The following is a 21,182-nucleotide window of genomic DNA, read 5'->3' as shown; positions in this document are numbered from 1 at the left end:
CAAGAACCACCACGAGGAGACTCATGAAAGACATGGGATTCAGGTGTCGCATTCCGTGTGTCAAGCCACTCTTGAACAAGAAACAGCGCAAGAAGCGTCTCGCCTGGGCCAAGGACAAAAAGGACTGGACTGATGCTGAGTGGTCCAAAGTTATGTTTTCTGATGAAAGCAAGTTCTGCATTTCCTTTGGAAATCAAGGACCCAGAGTCTGGAGGAAGAGCGGAGAAGCACATAATCCACGTTGCATGAGGTCCAGTGTAAAGTTTCCACCGTCAGTGATGGTGTGGGGTGCCATGTCATCTGCCGGTGTTGGCCCACTCTGTTTCCTGAGGTCCAGGGTCAATGCAGCCGTCTACCAGGAAGTTTTAGAGCACTTCATGCTTCCTGCTGCTGACCAACTTTATGGGGATGCAGACTTCACCTTTCAACAGGACTTGGCACCTGCACACAGTGCCAAAACCACCAGCACCTGGTTCAAGGACCATGGTATCCCTGTCCTTGATTGGCCAGCAAACTCGCCTGACCTTAACCCCATAGAAAATCTATGGGGTATTGTGAAGCGGAGGATGCAATACGCTAGACCCAACAATGCAGAGGAGCTGAAGACGACTATCAGAGCAACCTGGGCTCTCATAACACCTGAGCAGTGCCACAGACTGATCGAGTCCATGCCACGCCGCATTACTGCAGTTATTGAGGCAAAAGGAGCCCCGACTAAGTATTGAGTGCTATACATGCACATTCTTTTCATGTTCATTCTTTTCAGTTGGCCAACATTAGAGAAACAAACATTTTTTCATTGGCCTTTAGAATATTCTAATTTTCTGAGATACCAGATTTGATGTTTTCATTGGTTGTCACCTATAAATATCAGAATTAAACGTAATAAACATCGGAAATACATTGGTCTGTGTGCATTGCATGAATATAATGTACAAGTTTCACGTTTTGAATGGAATTACTGAAATATTTTCAACCTTTTGATGATATTCTAATTTACTGGCCAGCACCTGTATATATATATATATATATATATATATATATATATATATATATATATATATATATATATATACATATATATATATACATATATATATATATATATATATATATATATATATATATATATATATATATATATATACATATATGAAAAGAGAAGCAGAAACATGGCTGTCTTTAATGGGCAAAACTATTAAACAAAGGAAGAAGGTTCGTTCAAGTTGTTATCAGTGCAGAGCACAAGAGTTCTTGATGATGAGGCACCTTACAGCACTGGTTCTTAATGTTGGGGTTGGGGCCGTACTTTGGGTCATAACTCACCAGATTAAAGTCTAGAGCAAATCTACATAAATCAAATAATTATAATCTGACAGACAATGACCGACCTAGTCTTAACTGTTATACCCAAAACAGCCATAAGAGGATAAAAATAATGTGATTGTTGGTGAGGATCGTTGCTAAATGGTTCATTAGTGATGTTTCTGTATTTAAAGAGACAACGTGTAGTTTTTACCATTAATTTCTGGAAATATTCATCGAAGTGTTGTTGAAAATGAATGAAATGATGCCCAGTTGTTGAAAAATATTGGTGGCTTCATAACGTATAACTATAACAATCTGGGCTAAAAAACAAAATGGGAGCGGGTCTAAGTCTCTGGGTGATGCCTTACTGGATGCCATGTTTCCTTCTACGGGAGCCAATGAGGACATAATGCATTTACTGAATTGTAACAAACGGTTACAAAACCTTTGTCATTCTTAAATGTTGTTCTTTTACACATGTACCTCTTCACTTGTTGCCAGTGATGAAAGGGAATCTGAGGTGCTTGTTATTTTGCTAAAGTTTGCACTCCCCAGGGCTTTTTGACCCTAATGGGCATCAGTTGGTAACACAAAAATAGTGCTTGCTTGCAATGATTTAGGTATCCACTGCCCCCTATCACCAAGAAATATACACACTGTCACTTTAAGCAGAAACAGAAAGTCTAAGAACGTTTAGGAACTGTTTGTTCAGAAACATAAGACACAACAATTTGATGTTTTGGTGTAAAATATGTTGACAAATTACATTTTTTCCCATTTAACCAGTGAGGTTCTGTTGTGAACAAATCTGGGAGCTAAATATTCTTGGAAATCTTCTAAAGCACAATAATATCTATATAAATCAAAAACTGTAGAATTTAAATCCCAATGTGATGTGGTGAGAGTAAAATATCCAATAATTTCTTCATTTAATAAAAAGACACTATAACATTTTAAATAATAAATACTTAATAAATGAAGCAAAAACAAAGCAGAGGTGTACACATTCTCATTAGAGGCAAAACAACACAAACCTTAAATCAGGGAGGTCTTTAGGAAAAAAAAATCATACCTGTGTTCTTGATAAGTGTAAATGGAGCTCCTTTTTGTGAACTCTGTCAGTATTTCTGAGCAGTAGCATTTTTTATTTTTTACCTTTGATTAAAATATTTGATTTAGGACATTATTTTTAATCCTGACGCAATAGTTGGAGGAACTCTACATTCCTGTCAACTGGATTAAAGAAGATCTGAAGAAGTAGAACACAAACCTTAGTGGTAATCGTTTCCTCTGTGACCACCTTGAGCGTGTCGACCACAGAGATGTAGCCGAGCCTCCTGGCGATTGACAGCGCGCTGTTCCCGTTCTAAAAAACAAAAATGAAATCAGAAATTGGTGGAGGAAAAATTAGACCAGAGCTATCAGGTGTCACGTCTCTGAGTTCACTGACAGCAGTGAGCTCGTTGGGCGATGCTCCGTGGTGCAGCAGAAGGTTGATGATGTGTGTGTGTCCCTGCTGTGCGGCCTGATGCAGAGGTGTGTAACCGTTCTGTGGAGGACAGATGAAGAACAAAATATGAACACACAACAATACAGATGTTACTCTAACTACTTCAGGTTTTATGCTCAGAGATTACCTTGGTCTTAGCGTTGACTTTTGCTTGATTCTTCAGCAGGAAGTTGACCATCTTCACGTTGCCATAGTGACAGGCCACATGGAGAGGGGTGTATCCCAGCTGACAAAAAAATAGCATTTTAATGCTTTTTCTCAATATTTATGATAAATAAACACAAAGTGCCTCATTAAACTCAAACAGGGAGGCATCCACCATGAAAAACACAACGATATTCAGTTTATAATTAAGTACAAATGAATAAGTAAGTGAATCCTAACCTCCGGTAAGAGGATTTTAGCCATTTTGATTCCAAAAAAGACTTCATCATTTGTCATACCTTGGTCTCTGGGTCTATAACTGCTTCATGGTTGACTAAAACCTCAGCAACATTGACTTTATCCTCCTGGGCAGCCAGGTGAAGTGGAGTCAGACCAGACTGAGGACACAAAAACAAACAAACAGTTAGACGGACAAGACCGTCAGGATGATACGGTTCAGTCAGAAACAAGATGACAGGTTTGCAGACCAGGTTGTTGAGGATAGAAATCAGCAAAACAGAATGCTAGGACTGTCAAAATAACAGTCTTTGGTAAAGACCGTTATTTCTCTGAATTTAATGACAACTTTGGCTGATGAACACGTTTACACTAAACACACGCTACCATTATACCCTGTTTGCATTTGGAGAGAAAGAAGTGGCAAAGGCAGGTTTCCCACATGGGTGTTTCACCTTATTGCCCATGTTAACGGGGGCATCTCGAGCCAGCAGCAGCGTCACTATGTCCACGTTGCCTTCCTGGGCGGCAAGGTGAAGAGGGGTAATTCCCTGTCTCGTTACCGCACTGGTAGAGGCGCCATACTCCAGTAACGTGGTGGTTATCTCCATCTGGTTCTTCTTGGCTGCAATGTGAAGGGGAGTGTAGCCATTCTGGATAAAAGGAACAGAGAGAACAACCAAGTGATGACTTGTGAGAGAAAATCTCTTTACTACAAATGACAAAAAAGTGAATTTCAAAGAAACTTGCAAGTTATTTGAATCTCAAAGAAGAGAAATGCAAACCTAGGTAGTATGATGACTGTCATTCATTTTGAACTGTTATAATCTAACGAAGGAGGTCATCTGGGAAAGATTATTTAAACTTCAAATTACAGAAGCAGAGTTGATAGTTTCCTTCAAAACCCAACTTGAGTTAGAAACTGTGATTTACACTTTATATTATTTCTTGTAGATAGGATTACAGTAATGCATATTTTTGGTCAGATTCACAAAACAAAAAACAAACAAACAGGTAATCCTGGTTCTTTAAGCTTCTGAGATCATCTCCGAGATGCAAACATATGGACACCAATTCTGGATACTCTGCATTGGCTTCCTGTCAACTTTAGCATTAGTTTTAAACTTCTTTTACTGGTGACTAAGGTGCTGAATGGGTTGGCTCTGACCCATTTGACTGAGCTGTTGCAGCCACATGTCCCTGCTCAGGTGCTCCGCTCCGAGAACCACTTGCTGCTTTTGGCTCCCAGAGCTCGGCTGAAGACGAGAGGGGATAGGGCGTCCTTGGTAGCAAGACCAAAACTATAGAACACACCTCCCTTATCTGTTAGGCTCTCTTCATCAGTCGCAGTTTTTAAAATGGGGCTGAAGACCCACATTTATGACCTGGCTTTTACCTCTGTGGGTCAGCTGTTGCTGATATTTTAAATGATTATACTTTGCTGGTTTTATCTGTTTAGAGTATTATTGTACAGCACTTTGGTGGCATGCTTCATGCCCTAGCCTAGCCAACCCCATGCTTCCTTATAATCTCTGTGTACAACTAAACAGAGGACGAGTCTGGCAGGCCGATCTACTTCCCTCCATGATCCTTTACACTTAAAATTGCATAAATCTCGGAGGCCATGTCTCTCCTATCTGTGCGTCCTAGTGCTGTTTTCCTTTTCTCGATTAGTTTACTATGAATTAGTTACTCTCTTAGTTGCACCTTGTGATATTTCTTAGCCTTTTCAGTTTTATTAGTGTCAATTTTAGCAGGTTTTATTAGTTTTTTTTCTCCTTACTTTCCTGGCTTTTAGTTGTTCTCTTTGACAGATATATATATATATATATATATATATATATATATATATATATATATATATATATATATATATATATATATATATATATATATATATATATATATATTTATATCTATCAAATTCTATCTCAGATGCATGCATTACACCTTATCTAAATGTGAGCAAACTAAAATAATGATGAGATGGGGTTTGGACGGATGTGCAGCCTCATTTATTAGGGTTTCAAGAGAAATCTGATGTTCAAAATCGAAATTTGAGCTCCCACAAGGACAACGATCATTTGTTAAATTTGGGATTGTGCTTAGGTTTGTTGCATAAAATTTGCTATATATATAAATTAGACTTAACAAGAACAGTTGTTGAAGTCATGTTTATTCCACAGTGGGAACAAGATGTAGACTACAGAGGCTGGACATGATCATTAATGGGGTAAGCATTAATCATATCCTGAAACACTAGTTCAGTCAATATTCAATCCTGTTAGGGCAGCCGTGTTTTAATGGACATGAGTGACTCTAACTGGGTCAGGCTCTGGTACATAAATGCATGTAGGAACATTCAATAGACTCTTACCTTCGCAGAAGCGTGAGGTGAAGCTCCTTGTTTGAGCAAGAGCAGCGCCACCTTCTGGTTATCATAGTGTGCTGCCACATGCAGTGGAGTTAGTCCACTCTGAACACACACACAAATATCAGCGACTGTTAAGACATTGACATTCAGGTGGGGTGAGCAGAGGTGATTCAGCTTTAGGAACAAAGAACACATGTTTTAAACACTTGTCACCTTCCCAGCAGCATCAGGCAGAGCGTTTTTCTGCAGCAGCAAGTTAGCTACCTCTATCTTCCCATATTTGGCTGCAACATGCAAAGGGTTAAAGCCCTTCTGAAAAAAAAACATGACATAACAAAAAATATAATTCAAGCATTTTAGCATTAATGTTACTCATTCCATACATTGAAGGTGCAATTTGTAGGAATGTCATCCTGTGGTCAAATGTGGTTACTACAGTCCATTTTTTAAGCAGAAAGGTTACTCTCATTACCGTTCCAAGAGTTTAATGGCTGTTGCCAGTTATAGATCAGCACCAGAAGATTCTACATGACAAGTGAAGGCGAGTCATACACAGTAAGTTGATAAGTAGATAAATACATTGTCATGTCTGCTGCTAGCAATCTTGGGTGTTTTGCTAGCAATCTTGGGTGTGTTGCTTAATCTTGGTACGCTACCGCTCACTACACTTATTATGGTAGTTTGTCTCCAGCATTACAGGAAGTACAGTTGTTTGCAGTATGGCTGTTAGCCTGATGTGGTAGTTCTGAACGACTCAATAAAGAAAGTAAACCAGCACGATTGAATCATTACCCACTCCACAATTACATTATCACTGATATATAGTTATTGGTAATTGGAAAAGTAGCTTGGAATATTTTTAAAGATGACTTTTTGCTTCTAATTCATCATTACAGCATTATTCACGTTACAGCATTATTAGCTCAATGTTAGCCTCCAGCATAATTTACCTGATAATAGAATAAAACAAAAAGATGTTGTGGCTTCTTAGGGGTACAAGAAACAACTTCTGGGTCGCTCTTGTTTACTGTTATCTTTAAACAACTCTGGAGATTTTTGCCTGCTGGTGTTGGATTATAAATGCTGTCACTGCAGATTTGGCAATCTCGCAAACTCACTGATAGAAACAGGAACTACACCCCTCTCTTTTTTCAAGTAGAAAAACCTATAATCCCACCGTGGATGAAATCTGTTTCAGTATAACTTTCTCTTCAACATGACTGTGACATTAGACTGTTTTGTGAATATTCCATCATATAATTCTTACAAATTGCTCTTTTAATGTATTCTTCAAATGATGATACAACAGAAATATGTGTCAAATCAGTCTTCTACAACATTATTTTAGTCACTGATTACAAATGATAAAATGTTCAGGGTGGAGAAACAAGAGCTGATTCTTTTGCAGTGAAGTAACACCACAACTGCAGTGTTAATGTGGGACAAAATCAGTGTGTGCATGCAAACTAAAAGAGGCTACACAGTTACTGTTATTGTTCAACTGATGATGTCTACTGAAAATATACTTAGTTTGCAAATTAAATTAGATTTGATTTATTAAATTGTGTCAAAATCACTTATCAACACAAATAGGATTAAGCCACTTTAAAAAGTAAAGAAACTGACTAAATTTAGTGATTTTAATTAATTTAGCACACACTTGTATTAAAGGTTGAATATGAAACAATTGAATAAAAAGCTATATTTTTAAATGATATCTCCACATGGCATTCAGTGGTATGCAGAATGAAGGTATTTGCTTTAAAAGTTATATTTAACTATAAAATAGTTAAAAGCTATATTTAATTATAAAATGATCAAATATTTACTTTGATGTGTACGACACTGAGTTTATGTTTACATCCACCAGCCACTAGAGGGCATCATTTCAGGTTGCCAAACTGTCCGCTCAGCACAGCGAGGCTGGCCCTGTGGAAAACGGACTCTGTAAGTCCAGCAGCTGCTTCTGAGCCCAGAAGATGTCGTTATCATTCTCAGAAGAGGAGCGATTATAAAAGATCTAAAACCAGAGTGACTTTAGATGAAGCCTACAACAGATGGACCCAAATAAAAAAATTCACCTATCGGCAGTGAACCTTGCTCTATTGTTGTAACTACAACCTCCACACACTAGATGCCGCTTTAGTGCTCATGTTCCATATTCCACCTTTAACAGTGTCATTTTGCTGTGGAAACTACTCACATTCTGAACACATTTAAAAACTGCACACTTATTATAAACATTACTCAGGTTTAGGTATTTTTGGACACATGGAAATGCTCCAGAGCAACAGAATTTTGCCCTCACCTCACAAATCCATTCCTCCAAGCTAAAGCTTTTTCAATGAGCTCTCTACACCATGTGCATAATAGTGTTTCATAACATTATTTTGAACACACTTTCAAAAAGGGTGATGTTATTATCTTTATCTCAATAAAGTATTATAAATCTCACCATAACATGCATCCATACAGTCACAACAGACTTTTCTCAAAAATAAATAAATAAATCAGGAAACTGTGCCAAAGCAGGACTAACAACTCTTCTATCAAGTGTTTTGACTCTGATTTTGTCTAAACTTGATGACCCAACTCTTCCATTCTTAGTCAATCTTTGGAATTCCCTAAACATCTGTCTGGAACAGGTCCAAAATTTGCATCAACATTCTAACTACAACAGCTTTTGTACTTGGACCAACACTATCTGTATGTATGTGAGGCACACACCTTTGTGGTAGCACCCAGACAGGCCCCTCGATCCAGCAAAGCTGCTGCAATGTCTCTGTGGCCTTCTCTGGCTGCCAGGTGTAAAGGTGTGTATCCAGAGTTGGTCATGGCATCTGGGCATGCTCCATTTGCTAGCAACTGCTGCACTATGTCGTGTTTGCCAAGACGACTTGAGATATGCAGTGGCGTCTGGTCATCCTGATGAAAAACAATGTAATAAAAACAAGCAAGGGCATTATTTTGAAGATGCAAAGACAACACATTCCGATTTTGGCATAAAGCAACATCGACTATCATTGTGAGGGGCAAAAAAGCAAAAGTCTAATGCTTAAGCACGGTTTCTGGTGTTTTGGGTTTGCTTACACATCTGGCAGTAATAAAGGCATCAAATTTGTGAAGTGAATGGAAAATAATTCACTGCGTGAACAACAAAGCAGCAATCAATGTAAAACTCAAAACATCTACACGTTTGAAAAACTGTCCAGTGACATTGTTTACACACGGCCGAGGTTAGTTTGGGCCAAAATATGTTAATTTACCTTTGTGCAACAATTCTTTGGTAATATGAAATTACTCAGACTTCTTTGTTTATTCCCCATTATGTTAAATGTCTTGTTGTGAATGTAAAGGCTGTGCAAATCAGTTCTTCAATGAATCTGATAAAGGCTGAACTAGGGCTGAACGATTTTAGGAAAAGATTGAATTACAATTTTTCTAGCAGAAATTGCGATTTCGGTTCAATTCTTGATTTTCTGCAAACAAAGGTCCAACACTAGCCTGCCAAGCCATCCTGTAGATTAAGTGAAAAGATGGTCTAGATTCTAGTACAACAAATCATTCACATTTATATTTACTATTTATTCATACAATAAAAACAGTTAAAGCTATGAATATTTTCTCCCATTATTATCTATTTTAAATTTTTTTTATGTGTTTGTGAAGCAACTTGTGCTTGTGATTTTTATGTAGAGAGGAGCTTTCTAAAAACACGTTCTACTAAAAAAATGCATGGAGGAAATCTGTAGGTAGAAATAGCTTTTAAATGTGTTAAATAACAAATTGAATTGAACTGAATTCATAACTAGTAAAGAACTAGATTCTTCAAATATGCAGTTAATTTAGCATCCTCATATAGAAGTAACTGATCATAATCAATGCTACTGAAGCCATGAACACTAAATCAAGGTTTAGGTAACTCCAGTCATAAACAGAGTCTTGTCGTGATTTGGCGCTATATAAATAAAATTGAATTGAATTGAAAAATGCACACAGTTTTCCCTGCATTACCAAGGCAGGCTGGCTGCACGTTTTTCGAAGCCGTCTGATAGTTTTTCCTCACTAAAACGTTGGTTCCATGAGAGAGACGCACGCATTCTGACACCTTAGCTTGTTTAAACTAACATGTGCCATCAGAAACATTCAAACCATTTTTAAAAGAGAAGTTGAGCTTTCAGGTCTACTAAAGTGCGCGACTCCGCACTCGCGCTGATGAAGCATAAACCAAGCTTTAGAAATCAGCCTGAACCTGCTCCGATGTGGGAGGTGTCTGTCTCTCCCTTACTCAACTACATTCTCTCTCTCTGTCCCAGGTTCACCTACAGTGCCACTATTATGGGCTCTAGCAGCGCTGTGTGTGGGAACATAAAACAGGGAAAATAACCTGAACATGCAGCTCTGTCAGATGTGGTGTTGGGCTCGGCTCTGGACGGTACACCCCACCCCCCTCCCCCGCGCTGGCCTTTGTCGCCGCCATAACACAGGGGGAAAAACCCGGATGTAAAAAAAAAAAAAAGTTCCATAACTGATCCTGGATCAGTCTAAACCGCTAAAACGGCAGTTTTGACGGTCACGTGATCGTGCTGTTTGAAATCGCAATTTCGGTCCAAAAACAATAGATCGTTCAGCCCTAGGCTGAGCTGCTTAGAAAACAACAAACATGCCTTCTAAACAAAACAAAAACAGAATTAAATCTGTTAATGAGCACCATATGTTTTCATATAGAGGAATCAGCTATCTACACTGTATTTAATTAACAAAAAAATATGAGGAATGTTTCTGCATTTCAGTAAGAAATGCTCAAAGGAACAACACACACAAACACAAACGCACACACACACACTCTAGTCATTCATTGTGAAGACCGTCATTAACTTCCATTCATTTTAGTGACTGGATTGTGCCTAACCCTAACTCTACCCATAACCAGTCTACTCCTAACCCTAACCTTAACTAAAACGTAATTCACACCATACCTCTAAAACACGAGTAGAGCTATGCAACTACTGTCCCAAAGTGAGGACCAGCAAAATGTCCTCACTTTGCTAACAATGTCCTCAGTTAGCAGGTAAAAAATTTTTGATTTGGTCCCCACTTTGATGTATTGACTGACACACACACACACACACACACACACACACACACACACACACACACACACACACACACACACACACACACACACAGAATGAGTGAAGTTATAGTTTACAGCAGCAGCCTACCTTGGCCTTGGCATCAACTCGTGCTCCGTTCTGAACCAAATATTGGACCACATCTGACTGTCCAGCTCTTGCTGCCATGTGGAGTGCTGTCTCTCCCCTCTAAACACACACACACACACACACACACACACACACACACACACACACACACATGCACACACACACACACACACGAAACATAAACTGTAAATCAAAGTTCTGGGCAAACACTCAGATTCTCTCTTAGCTGAAATTCCAACCAGAAGGAGAGTGGACTGAACCCCTTTACTTTCCACACACTACAGAGATGCCCCATAATTTCCCGTTTCCACAGTAACCTGGCCGCAAACACAGCGTGGGCGACCAAATAGTTAGGGTTCATGAGCTGACTGTGCCGTACTCTTTCCCATCACTTCTCCTTCTTTTCTGAAGTTTATACATCTTCCTCTCAGTCTTCAGGCGTTAAAGCAGTTAGTAAAAGACGCTGGCGCTCCAAAGCAGTTCTTTAAAGGTTTATTCCACCAATGGAGTTTCGTTTTAAACAGTCTCTCTGCTGTCAGCACAAATGACCACAATTCTGGGAAAGATGAATTAATTACATCAGTGTTTCAAAAATTTGTATAGTGGCTTCTTAGGGTACTACAACCCCCAAGGTGCTTCATACAATCAGTCATTCACCCATTCACACACACATTCACATGCTGGTGGGGATGAGCTACGATGCAGCCACAGCTGTCCTGGGGTGCACTGACAGAGGCTGTCTGCCGTACACTGGTGCCACCGATCCCTCGGACCACCAGCAGGCAAGGCGGGTTAAGTGTCTTGCCCAAGGACACAACAGCAGCATTCTCTGGTCAGAGCTGGGATCGAACCTGCGACCTTCCTCTTACTGGACATCCAGACAGAATATACAGAAGACAGAATAAACAGAACCTTGTGGAGTTTAAATTTTACATTGTTTTTGTTACTGTTGTCTAAATTATTCTAATTAAAGCTACAATCTGGAGTAATTTTTATCTGATGTCATCATTTAGTGGCTGACGAATACCTTCAAGACGTTTTCACTTCTGTATTTATGACCAAGAGCAACGCCTCTTGTTTGTGAACTTGCACCTCTAGCCGGCAAACAGAGTAAAAACACGTTTTACAGTTATTATTTTCATGTTTTGTTGCTTATTCATGTATGAGTTCTTCTAGGTACGTCCTCAAACGCGCATCCACGCTCTGTGATTGGCATCTGTGTGTAAGCTGATGTCTAATGCTATTGGCTAAAGCTGAATGGTGCTCAGGTTAAATTGTGTGAGGCTCTACGAGACGGAGGGGGGGCTTAGCAAAAAAAATTATATATATATATATATATATATATATATATATATATATATATATATATATATATATATATATATATATAATTATTGCCTAAATTATATCACAGTACATGATAAGACAATCATTTCAAGGATTTCTAAAAAATATATCATCATTCCTGAAAGGGGGACAAATGCAGATTGCAGCTTTAAGTTATTGAAAAGGTTTAGAGGAAATAGAAAGCTAGGTTTGAGCTGGCACAAAAACCATCTTGTTGTTACAGTTTTTTTTCTCCTCTCTTTTTCAGAGGGAATGGCTTTGGAGGAAGGACACCAGATGCAGAACAACAAAGTAGAATAAACAAGAACCTCTCACCACATTGCTTGTGTTTGGTGAAGCTCCGTGGTTGATCAGCTGGTGGACGATGTTTTCATGCCCCATAAACGCAGCCACATGGATCGGCGTCAGGCCAGACTGACGAGTTAAGCACACAAGCATAACGAGAAGATAAATGTTTGAAAACCTTCTTGTTTTAATCGGCACACACAGACACTAAAATTATATTATTGGTCAGCTGTCTACAGTAAAATTTACTCAATAAACTACGAGATTTCCACAGAAAAACAAGCTGTGAACAGCATTTGAATGTCAAACGCTCAAGAACTATAACAGATAATACCACTTAGTAGCTTCATATATACGTTTTGGTATAGGCCACTCACCATGTGATCCAATAAAAGTAGTTTATACTACAATAGTAGAAATAGACTATAATGCGTTGTGACCTAAACTGATACATACCCTCACTGAATGCTAGGCACTGATTAAAACTTGACACGTTGCCTGCTTTTCTAGATCGGGGTACTCAGATACAAGTCTCAAAGGGCAACAATAAAAAATGTTCAATGAGTCAACGTGCCCTAATAAAATTAGCTTGAACATAACTTGTCTTCTTCAATCAAAGCAGCAACAAGCATAACATGCAATTTCCATTTAGTAATAAATTCAAATGAACATTTAAATAAATCTACAAATAAAACCCTGTAATAAATTCATCCACAGATAAGGAAAGGCATTCTGCATTTATTATTCTGCCATAAAGCTGTTTAGTCAGACCACCGGCAAGTATTTGTGTTGGTCTTGCAGCTGTAGAGTCAGAGAGAGGGATTTGATTAATTAGAGCTGTTGTTTCCTCTTCTTTGTTTGCTTTTAAACATGCTTTCCATCACTTCAGCCGTTCGTTCTTTTATCATTTCTGCATCAGAGACACTCTGATGGAGTATTCTGTTGCAATGTGTTGTTTGCTGAGTCATAGATGCAGGGTATTAACCAGGAACTGGCACGCACGCACGCACACACGCACACACGCACACACACACACACACACACACACACACACACACACACACACACACACACACACACACACACACACACACACACACACACACACACACACACACCCTTACCTCTGTGACCGCCTGTATAGATGCCCCGTGCTTCAGAAGTAGCTCCATCACTTTGTGTCTGTTCTTCTTACAGGCAATGTGCAGGGGAGTGAAACCATTCTAAGATGTGAAAAACAAAAATAAGTATGATAAAAACGAAAACCACGTGTGGCTTTGTACGTCCTGATAAATAATTTGGAGCATCAGACAGGAAGTAGAGAACAAAGAGAAACTTTTTCTCTTCTTCCCTCCTCTGCCTCTCCGACAGCTGAGGGAGTAATCAAGTTCACTCTGAGCTATAAAAGCTACTCTGCACTCATATAGATGTTTTCTTACAACTTAATCCTCCTGCCAACTTGCACACACTCCCCTCGCCTCTCCCCTTCCTCCAGTCATCCCTCCTTCTTTTAGTTTGAGGTTTCTGCCTCAGTTGTATGACTTCATTTTCCGACCCTTTTCCCTTCTTATTCTCTCCAGCTATAAAGTCCCAGTGCTCCAACCACACCCAGACTTTTCCAATTATAGAGCACAGATCCCAGCCTTACGTCAGAACACTGGCTGGAGGTATAAAGTTTCTCTTTATTCTGTTTTCTTCCTTTTACTCCCCACAATGTCCTGTCTCTTCTTTTTCAGTTATCCTCTCTTTCTCAACGTTTGGATCTTTTGCCTTATGTACCTTTTACTCTACAGTTCCATAAATTAGAAGTAGGGATAAAAAAATATCTTCTTGCAATGTCATCCATCTTTTCCAGCATGAAAAGTAACTCAGGAGTCTACAGCAGCATGTTTTTACTGTAGGATGTCTTTGTTCTCACCAGCGCCTTAGCGTTGGGATTGGCCTTCTTGTCCAAAATGACCTTTGCCACTTTGTAGTGACCACAGTGGGCGGCCACATGCAGCGCCGTCAGGTAGTCATTGGTCACGTCGTCCACGGGCACCTCATGGTGCAGCAGCAGCTGGACACAGTTCAGGTGGTCGCCTTGTGTTGCCATGTGAAGAGGAGATAATCCATTCTGGACAGAAAATAACGAGTAAAAGAATGTGTTTAATTTAGCTGCAGTTTGTTAAAAAATAAAGAAGAATTAAGGCAGAAGGTGCACCTTGGTTTTTGACAGTATTGGAGCTCCTCTGTTCAGTAACATCTCCACCACCTGCTCATGGCCACTTCTAGCTCCACAGTGGAGCGGAGTTAGGCCATCCTGTGAAAAGAACCAGCTAATGTTCCGACTTAAACACAAAAAACAAATTAAACCACCCAGGAACTCAGCAGTTTATCAACTCACAACTGGAGGAGGATTTGGAAGTTATGAAAATCTTTTACTAAGTGTCATTAAGGAAAATACTTCAAACAGAACTGATTTATGTCGCATTAAATAAAAGTTAGGGATGTTTAATATTAACTAACCCTAAGATAAAATTCCAAACACTATCAGTCTCCACATCATGTTGAACATATACATCGATGGTTGAAGCCCATAATATGATTTACAACAATTTGACAAGGACCGTCCATGATTTTCTTCCCTAAGGATCTAAGGAGCATTAAAACATGGATTAATATGACTGGTATGAGCATGTGTTTGTACCTTGGTCCGAGCATCTATTTTGGCTCCTCGCTCCAGCAGCAGTCTCACCATGTTGGTGTTTCCTCGTTTGGATGCTACGTGCAGAGGTGTTATGTCATTCTGCAGAGAAAAGAAGCAACACTGGTTCACTCAGCTGCACAAAGTAGGAAAACTTACAACTTTTATCATCTAATCAGATACACAAAACTGTGAAGACTGTGTCTAGGTGACATACTGTCTTGATAAATGATAAAAGTAAAAAAAAAAACTGAAGGTAAAAGAGGAAAACAATGAACTGTTTTTGACAATAGCCTTGTTCGAGATGAGCCAGTTCTGCGCAGAGTAGATGACCGGTGATCGGCGCGCAGTGCTTGCCGGTTAGATTTGTGTCCGACTTGACGTCGTCTTGCTCTGACGTCATGCAAATGTAGGCAACGATATCCTCGTGAGATCAAGGCGGCCGCAGATGTTGGAGCAAGGCGCTGCAGTTGCTCTCCACCGGCTGCTAAACCTAGGGCATGGCGGGAAACGCCAGGCTCTCACCTGATCTAAGATCTGATTGGTTCACTTTCTGATCCAAACATCCAGTGGTAGAATATAAAATGTTAGTTGGTCACATGTATTCTTTAAATCATGTAACGCTGTAGATGTCAACTATATGGGCCATAAGGTGAAATGTGTTTTGTGTTCTTTAGTCACGTTTCCCATGAACACACTAAAGCTACAGCTGATAACCTTTACTTATTATTACAGTCAGGTCTCCATATGCATTATATTAAATCCACAAGCACGTGAGGATGTGTTTCGGTTGCTAACAGGCACCAGAATTAAAATAAATAATTAAACAAGTATGAACTCTAACGCGATATCTTCATCCATCGTCACCTGCGAGCTACACATGCAGGGAAATCTGTCTGACTTAACGCCGTCTTTCAGCCACTCCCCTGCTGCGTCCGTCTGCTCTCGTCTGTTTTCCAGGCGAGGCGCTGCTCATCTTGAACAAGTCTATTGTTAAAGGAAAATGGCTCAAAATCCCCCTCTGGAAGTGCATCATCAGTTGCATCATTGCTGGTTTTCTGGTAAACTGCTTCTGTTGTCTTAGTTTTGTAAATGATTTATGAAAACAAGCTAAAGGTGATGAGCGTCTCTATTTGTAAATGGTAAACCCACCATTTGTTCACTTTTCATCATTAAAAGTAGGCTATAACTTCAATGCTTTGTCACTATTTATAGATAGACTACAACGTTTAGAATTACAACAATAAAAAACGTGGTAAAAAAATTCTGGTCTAAGACACAAATGCGTAGCATGGAACAAATATGTGGACACACAATCCTCCAGGATCCGTTTTTGGAACTTTGCTCAGCATGAAACAGGTTTTATTATCAGCAGGTATGAGTAATCCCTACATGCAGAAGAAAACAAACACCTTCACAGTGAAAAATCACCCAAACATGCAGATTCCACCCTGCAGATCCAGCTTTTTTTCCTGCAGTTTTCAGCAACAGAAAGACACGAGTGGTGGAAAACGACAGAGCAGCACAGCAAGCAAAGTACCTACCCTCGCCTTAAAGTCCACAGCTGCCCCTCGGTTAAGCAGCAGTGTCGCTACGTTGATGTTGCCGTAGTGAGCCGCAATATGGAGAGGAGTGAAGCCGCTCTGAGATGGACAAGACGGACACACACAGGAAGGAAGGAAGGACATAACTTTTCAAAAAAGGATAAGATAAAGAAGAAAACCTCATTATGAGCTGAGCAAAGCATGATGAGACATAACATAGAACAGTAGCTTGCCAGAAGCAGAGTGAGCAGAAGTCAGACATGTCACCAAAACTTGACAAAAATAAATAAATAAACAGTTAAATTACACTTTTATAACAGGAATTATAATCATTTAGCTAAGCTGGTCCTACATAAAATAATCAAAACATAAGAATATTATAGAACATTGTTCATCTATGTGCAAAATAGTTTTTCTCTACTACGTATTTAAATTACACTGTTTTCCAAGAATTTCATCAAATCTTTGCTTATTGTGTTATTTTACCCTTTTAGAAGGTCCAGAACAAACTTTTTGTAAACTACAAGTGAATTAATGACAATACATGGATATAGGTGTTCTGTAGATGGGGAATTCAGCAGACATGTGTCTTGTTTGTGGAGCACGCATGTGGAGTAACGATGACACCATTAAACAAATAATTAGATAAAGGCCCATTTTGAAAAATTAATAGAACTAATTTAAACCACAAGACTACACACAGCTCGGTGACAATGCTTTTACTGTGGATCATTTGGGATTTTCTTGACCGTTTAACTTTGACAGGCTGTCATGTGCAGCTCAACATGCATCTGTATAAAAGACCAATGTGGCTGTTAATAAAGCTGTTTTGAATAAAAAGAAACAAGCACAAGAGTCAAGGTGACACCTTTTGGACACCAAATTCATTCAGTCATTCGTTAGTATGATGAACAAGAAGCTGGTGTCTAACTCCAGCAATCATCGGGCAAGAAGCGAGGGACACCCTGGGCAGGTCTCCAGCCCAGGACATCCAAGTGTTTCACTGAACCAGCATGGTTTTAAAAGCATTGATCCACAAGGAAACAATTTCATTTACCAAGATCGTTTCAACTTTTATGACAGATATTCAACAATTTTTCATGTACCTGTATTAAAACAAACAGTGGGTTAAGCAAGGACATTGTTTTAAACTAACTGTCTCAAACTCATGTATGATCACAAAACAGACACCTGGGTTTGAATTACAGGGGAGCTAGGGGGAGCCCAGCTCCCCCAAAATAGCAATGGGCTCCCCCAGAAGCCTTCAGCTGATGCACAAAGGTGGAGCCCAAAAAAGGACCCATAACTAAAATTTAAACTATTTCAGTAGCAAGCCAGTGCATTCACACAAAGCAACATCCAAGGGTGATGCAGGCTTGGAAATTGGCATTCAGGTGAGACGCAAAAGCATTCATGCTAGCATTTAGCGTTCATGCTAGCAGACAGAAAGCTTTGCAGTGATGACCATGAGTGGACAGTAGGAACAGAAAAGAGGAAAGGAAAGGAAGAAAAGTAGAGGAGAAGATGTACCTCTGTTGTCCTATTCACCATCATCTAGGAGGGGTAAGGGAGGGAGCGGGTCGAGGGGTAAAAAAGGCGGAACAAGTCAAGGGAGGAAAGGTTGCAGAGGAGGAGAGAATGGGGCGATTAGTGCACCACAACAGGAACTACAGCAACACCAACATGGCTGCACCAAGCTGCCTAATGAATATGTGACAATGAGGTCAAAGATAATGAAAAGAACTCAAAGGAAACAACACAGATGTTCACACAACCCATAACAACATACCTGCATTTGTATTTTAGTTTGATTAAAATAATTGCCTTTTAATAAATATTTAAATGTTTGGTGAAATTTTGTCTGTTGTGTTCATGATTTCAAAAAAATTGTCAACTAAAAAAGTTACAAGAAACGATAAATAAACTATGACTGTACGCTGATGATACTTATGTTTACGCTGGAGCATTCTTTAAGAGTTAGCATGGAGCAGATGCTGTACTTTCAGTCAGAAATAGATCAAAGTTAGAGTTTCTAAACTAAAGAAAACAAGGAAAATAATCCATTCTCAACCTCTGGAAAACAAATCAGTTATCAAAGATTCAAGAGAGAATAAGTAAATAGCTGTTTCATTTACATTTTCTATGACACAAAGAGACAAGGGACCACTTTTAGACAATAATCAACTAGATATTTTAATATCTGCATATGCTCACAAGTCACTAATGTAAGCCCATTTGCTGAAATCATTTAAGGATGGATACATTTTAAAAAGAAAAAGGATGTTAGATCTGAAACCAAAAACAAAACAGCTTCTCTGACATCTCAGTCACGAATGGAACTGTACTCCTGGTGGAGGCAGAACGTCCTACCTTTGACTCTACGTCTGCGTTGTGGTCATTCTGGAGGAGGAGGGCAGCGGCCTTGGTGTCATCCTTCCGTGCAGCGATGTGCAGTGCTGGGAGGCGAACCTTTCCCTTGGTATCGTTTTCCAGAAGTAGGGAAACCACCTGATCATGGCCCTGCTGTAGCGCCACCGCCAGAGGAGTAAAACCATCCTGTAAATCAACAAAGAGCATCATGGATGGCCTTCCCCTCAATTTAGATCCAACATTTTATCTAAAAGAAAAAACAACCTTTTTTTAATTTTGAGCAAAAATGGCTTATTAGGTGTTTGTGAAATACATTTAAGTGCATAATTAAACCAGTATTTGGAAATGCTATCAAAGTCAACTAAATTATATCCTCACATCTCCTTGTTATAAATTATATATTACTGTATATTATGAATAAAATAATAATGCAAATTGACACATTTTTCATCTTGTTAAGCTTTATCACTTGTGCTGTACAAACTGTCGTGAAATCTGAAGTCTGTCTTGCCCTTATCCCCTTCATGAGCAGCTCATCAGTAATCGCTTTGTGTGTATTGTGCTGGATAATGTGTTTGTGACTTTATGAATATATTTTTATCAAAGTGATTTAGGTGTGACGAGTATACATCAAGTGTGATTCACAAAAGAAATTATGAAAGACTAATCTCTAGTGATTTAATCTGATTGCAGGCAGGCGGTGCTGGTATAAAGTTCTTATGGGTCAAAATGAGTCACAACTTCTCTGTCGCTGAAGAGAGAAACCTCTGCTGAAAGATTGGCAAGGTGTAGCCACACACACACACACACACACACACACACACACACACACACACACACACACACACACACACACACACACACACACACACACACACACACACACACAGTCTCATGACTGGTGTGGGGTAACCGTGAATCGTTAAAAACAGGAGAGGAATGTAACGTTGATCATAACTAAGCAAAGATCTAAATAATTTGGTTTGAATAAAGATGTTCTGCTAGCGTTTTAAAAGTGTTGATTCAGAATCATATGACCATGTTTGCTAGGGCAAAGGTTTTGGAGATGGCTACAGGAAATGGCTGCAAGGCTGCCTAACGGTGACTTGATGGAAAAGGAGAAGTGAAATTAGTGTGTGTAAGAGAAAATGAACGAGTCGTTAATACTTTATGTGTGTGAAGTAACAAATGTATTGATATTGAAAATGTTATGAAGTAACCCTGAGTGTTTATACATATTGTACCAAGATCCTACGAGTGTATTAATCTGTAACTGTGATTTGGCTGTTGATGTTGAAGTGAGGATAAAGACAGGAAGTGTGTGGTTTTACTCTGGGACCGATGGCTGAGCATGAAACAGGACTCTGTTGCCATGGAGAGCGGCTGCAGGGCTTGACAAGAGTCAGCTGATGGAAATAGCTGGCTTCACAAGAAAAGCAGTCTCATCTACAGTCTCAGAGTACAACAACTGGGTCAGACAGAAATCTGGGTCCTTTTCCCGCCTGTCAGAACACCAGTCAACAAGTGACGAAGATTGCTACAACCAAGGGCTTTGGGGTGCGGTCATCACACCCAAACACCGGATTGCTAAGCCGGCGCCCCACGGGAAAGTTCCATCACCATCGGGGATGATCGGATTAGAAAACCCCAGAGTCTGGCCCGGCAGTGCTTGAATCACAGAAGAAGAAGAAAATATCATTTCTATAGCGCCTCGCAATGTAAAAATCACGAGGCGCTTCACAAAAACAAAAAAAGTAAAAACATAAAAACTAATTTAGAAAATGGTTAAACATGTATTTAAAATGAGCAAAAAAAATAGAGAATTGTGATTAAAAATGTTAAGAAAGAGAGAGAGTGAGTGAGTAGGAAAGAGGGAAATCAGTGGATCCCGAGGAAGGTGGAATAGGTGGGGAGAGCAGAATAAAGAGAGAGTGGTGAAGAAGGTCATACAAAAGCCACTTTGAACAAGTGAGTCTTCAGCTGCTTTTTAAAGGAGACCACTGAGTCCACCAATCTCAGGCGCAGGGGGAGAGAGTTCCAGAGTCTGGGGGCCACAGCAGCAAATGATCTGTCACCTTTGGTCTTTAGCCTGGTGCGCTGCACAACCAGTAGGCTTTGATCTCTGGACCTCAGTGACCTGCTGGGGGTGTAG

General features: G+C 39.6%; 1 protein-coding gene across 21 annotated transcripts in view; it reads right to left on the bottom strand.

The window, feature by feature from the left end:
• The window catches only part of ank3b (ankyrin 3b), a 150,162-nt gene that overhangs the window by 72,600 nt on the left and 56,380 nt on the right, over positions 1-21,182 (bottom strand). For 16 of the 21 annotated variants that reach the window (XM_070545746.1, XM_070545752.1, XM_070545754.1 and 13 more), the window contains exons 6-22: positions 19,031-19,216; positions 18,191-18,214; positions 16,661-16,759; positions 15,120-15,218; positions 14,634-14,732; positions 14,349-14,546; positions 13,555-13,653; positions 12,461-12,559; positions 10,799-10,897; positions 8,301-8,498; positions 5,787-5,885; positions 5,577-5,675; positions 3,655-3,852; positions 3,262-3,360; positions 2,946-3,044; positions 2,759-2,857; positions 2,579-2,674 (exon numbers count right to left, since the gene is read on the bottom strand). In XM_070545746.1, coding sequence (XP_070401847.1) covers positions 2,579-2,674; positions 2,759-2,857; positions 2,946-3,044; positions 3,262-3,360; positions 3,655-3,852; positions 5,577-5,675; positions 5,787-5,885; positions 8,301-8,498; positions 10,799-10,897; positions 12,461-12,559; positions 13,555-13,653; positions 14,349-14,546; positions 14,634-14,732; positions 15,120-15,218; positions 16,661-16,759; positions 18,191-18,214; positions 19,031-19,216 — 1,989 coding nt within the window. The remainder of the gene's footprint in view (positions 1-2,578; positions 2,675-2,758; positions 2,858-2,945; positions 3,045-3,261; positions 3,361-3,654; positions 3,853-5,576; positions 5,676-5,786; positions 5,886-8,300; positions 8,499-10,798; positions 10,898-12,460; positions 12,560-13,554; positions 13,654-14,348; positions 14,547-14,633; positions 14,733-15,119; positions 15,219-16,660; positions 16,760-18,190; positions 18,215-19,030; positions 19,217-21,182) is intronic. The other 5 variants (XM_070545759.1, XM_015962687.3, XM_015962725.3 and 2 more) reach the window with 1 other exon arrangement.

This window comes from Nothobranchius furzeri, chromosome 16, assembly GCF_043380555.1.
Source record: "Nothobranchius furzeri strain GRZ-AD chromosome 16, NfurGRZ-RIMD1, whole genome shotgun sequence".
NCBI lineage: Eukaryota > Metazoa > Chordata > Actinopteri > Cyprinodontiformes > Nothobranchiidae > Nothobranchius > Nothobranchius furzeri.
This window is presented reverse-complemented; position numbering and strand designations above follow the sequence as displayed.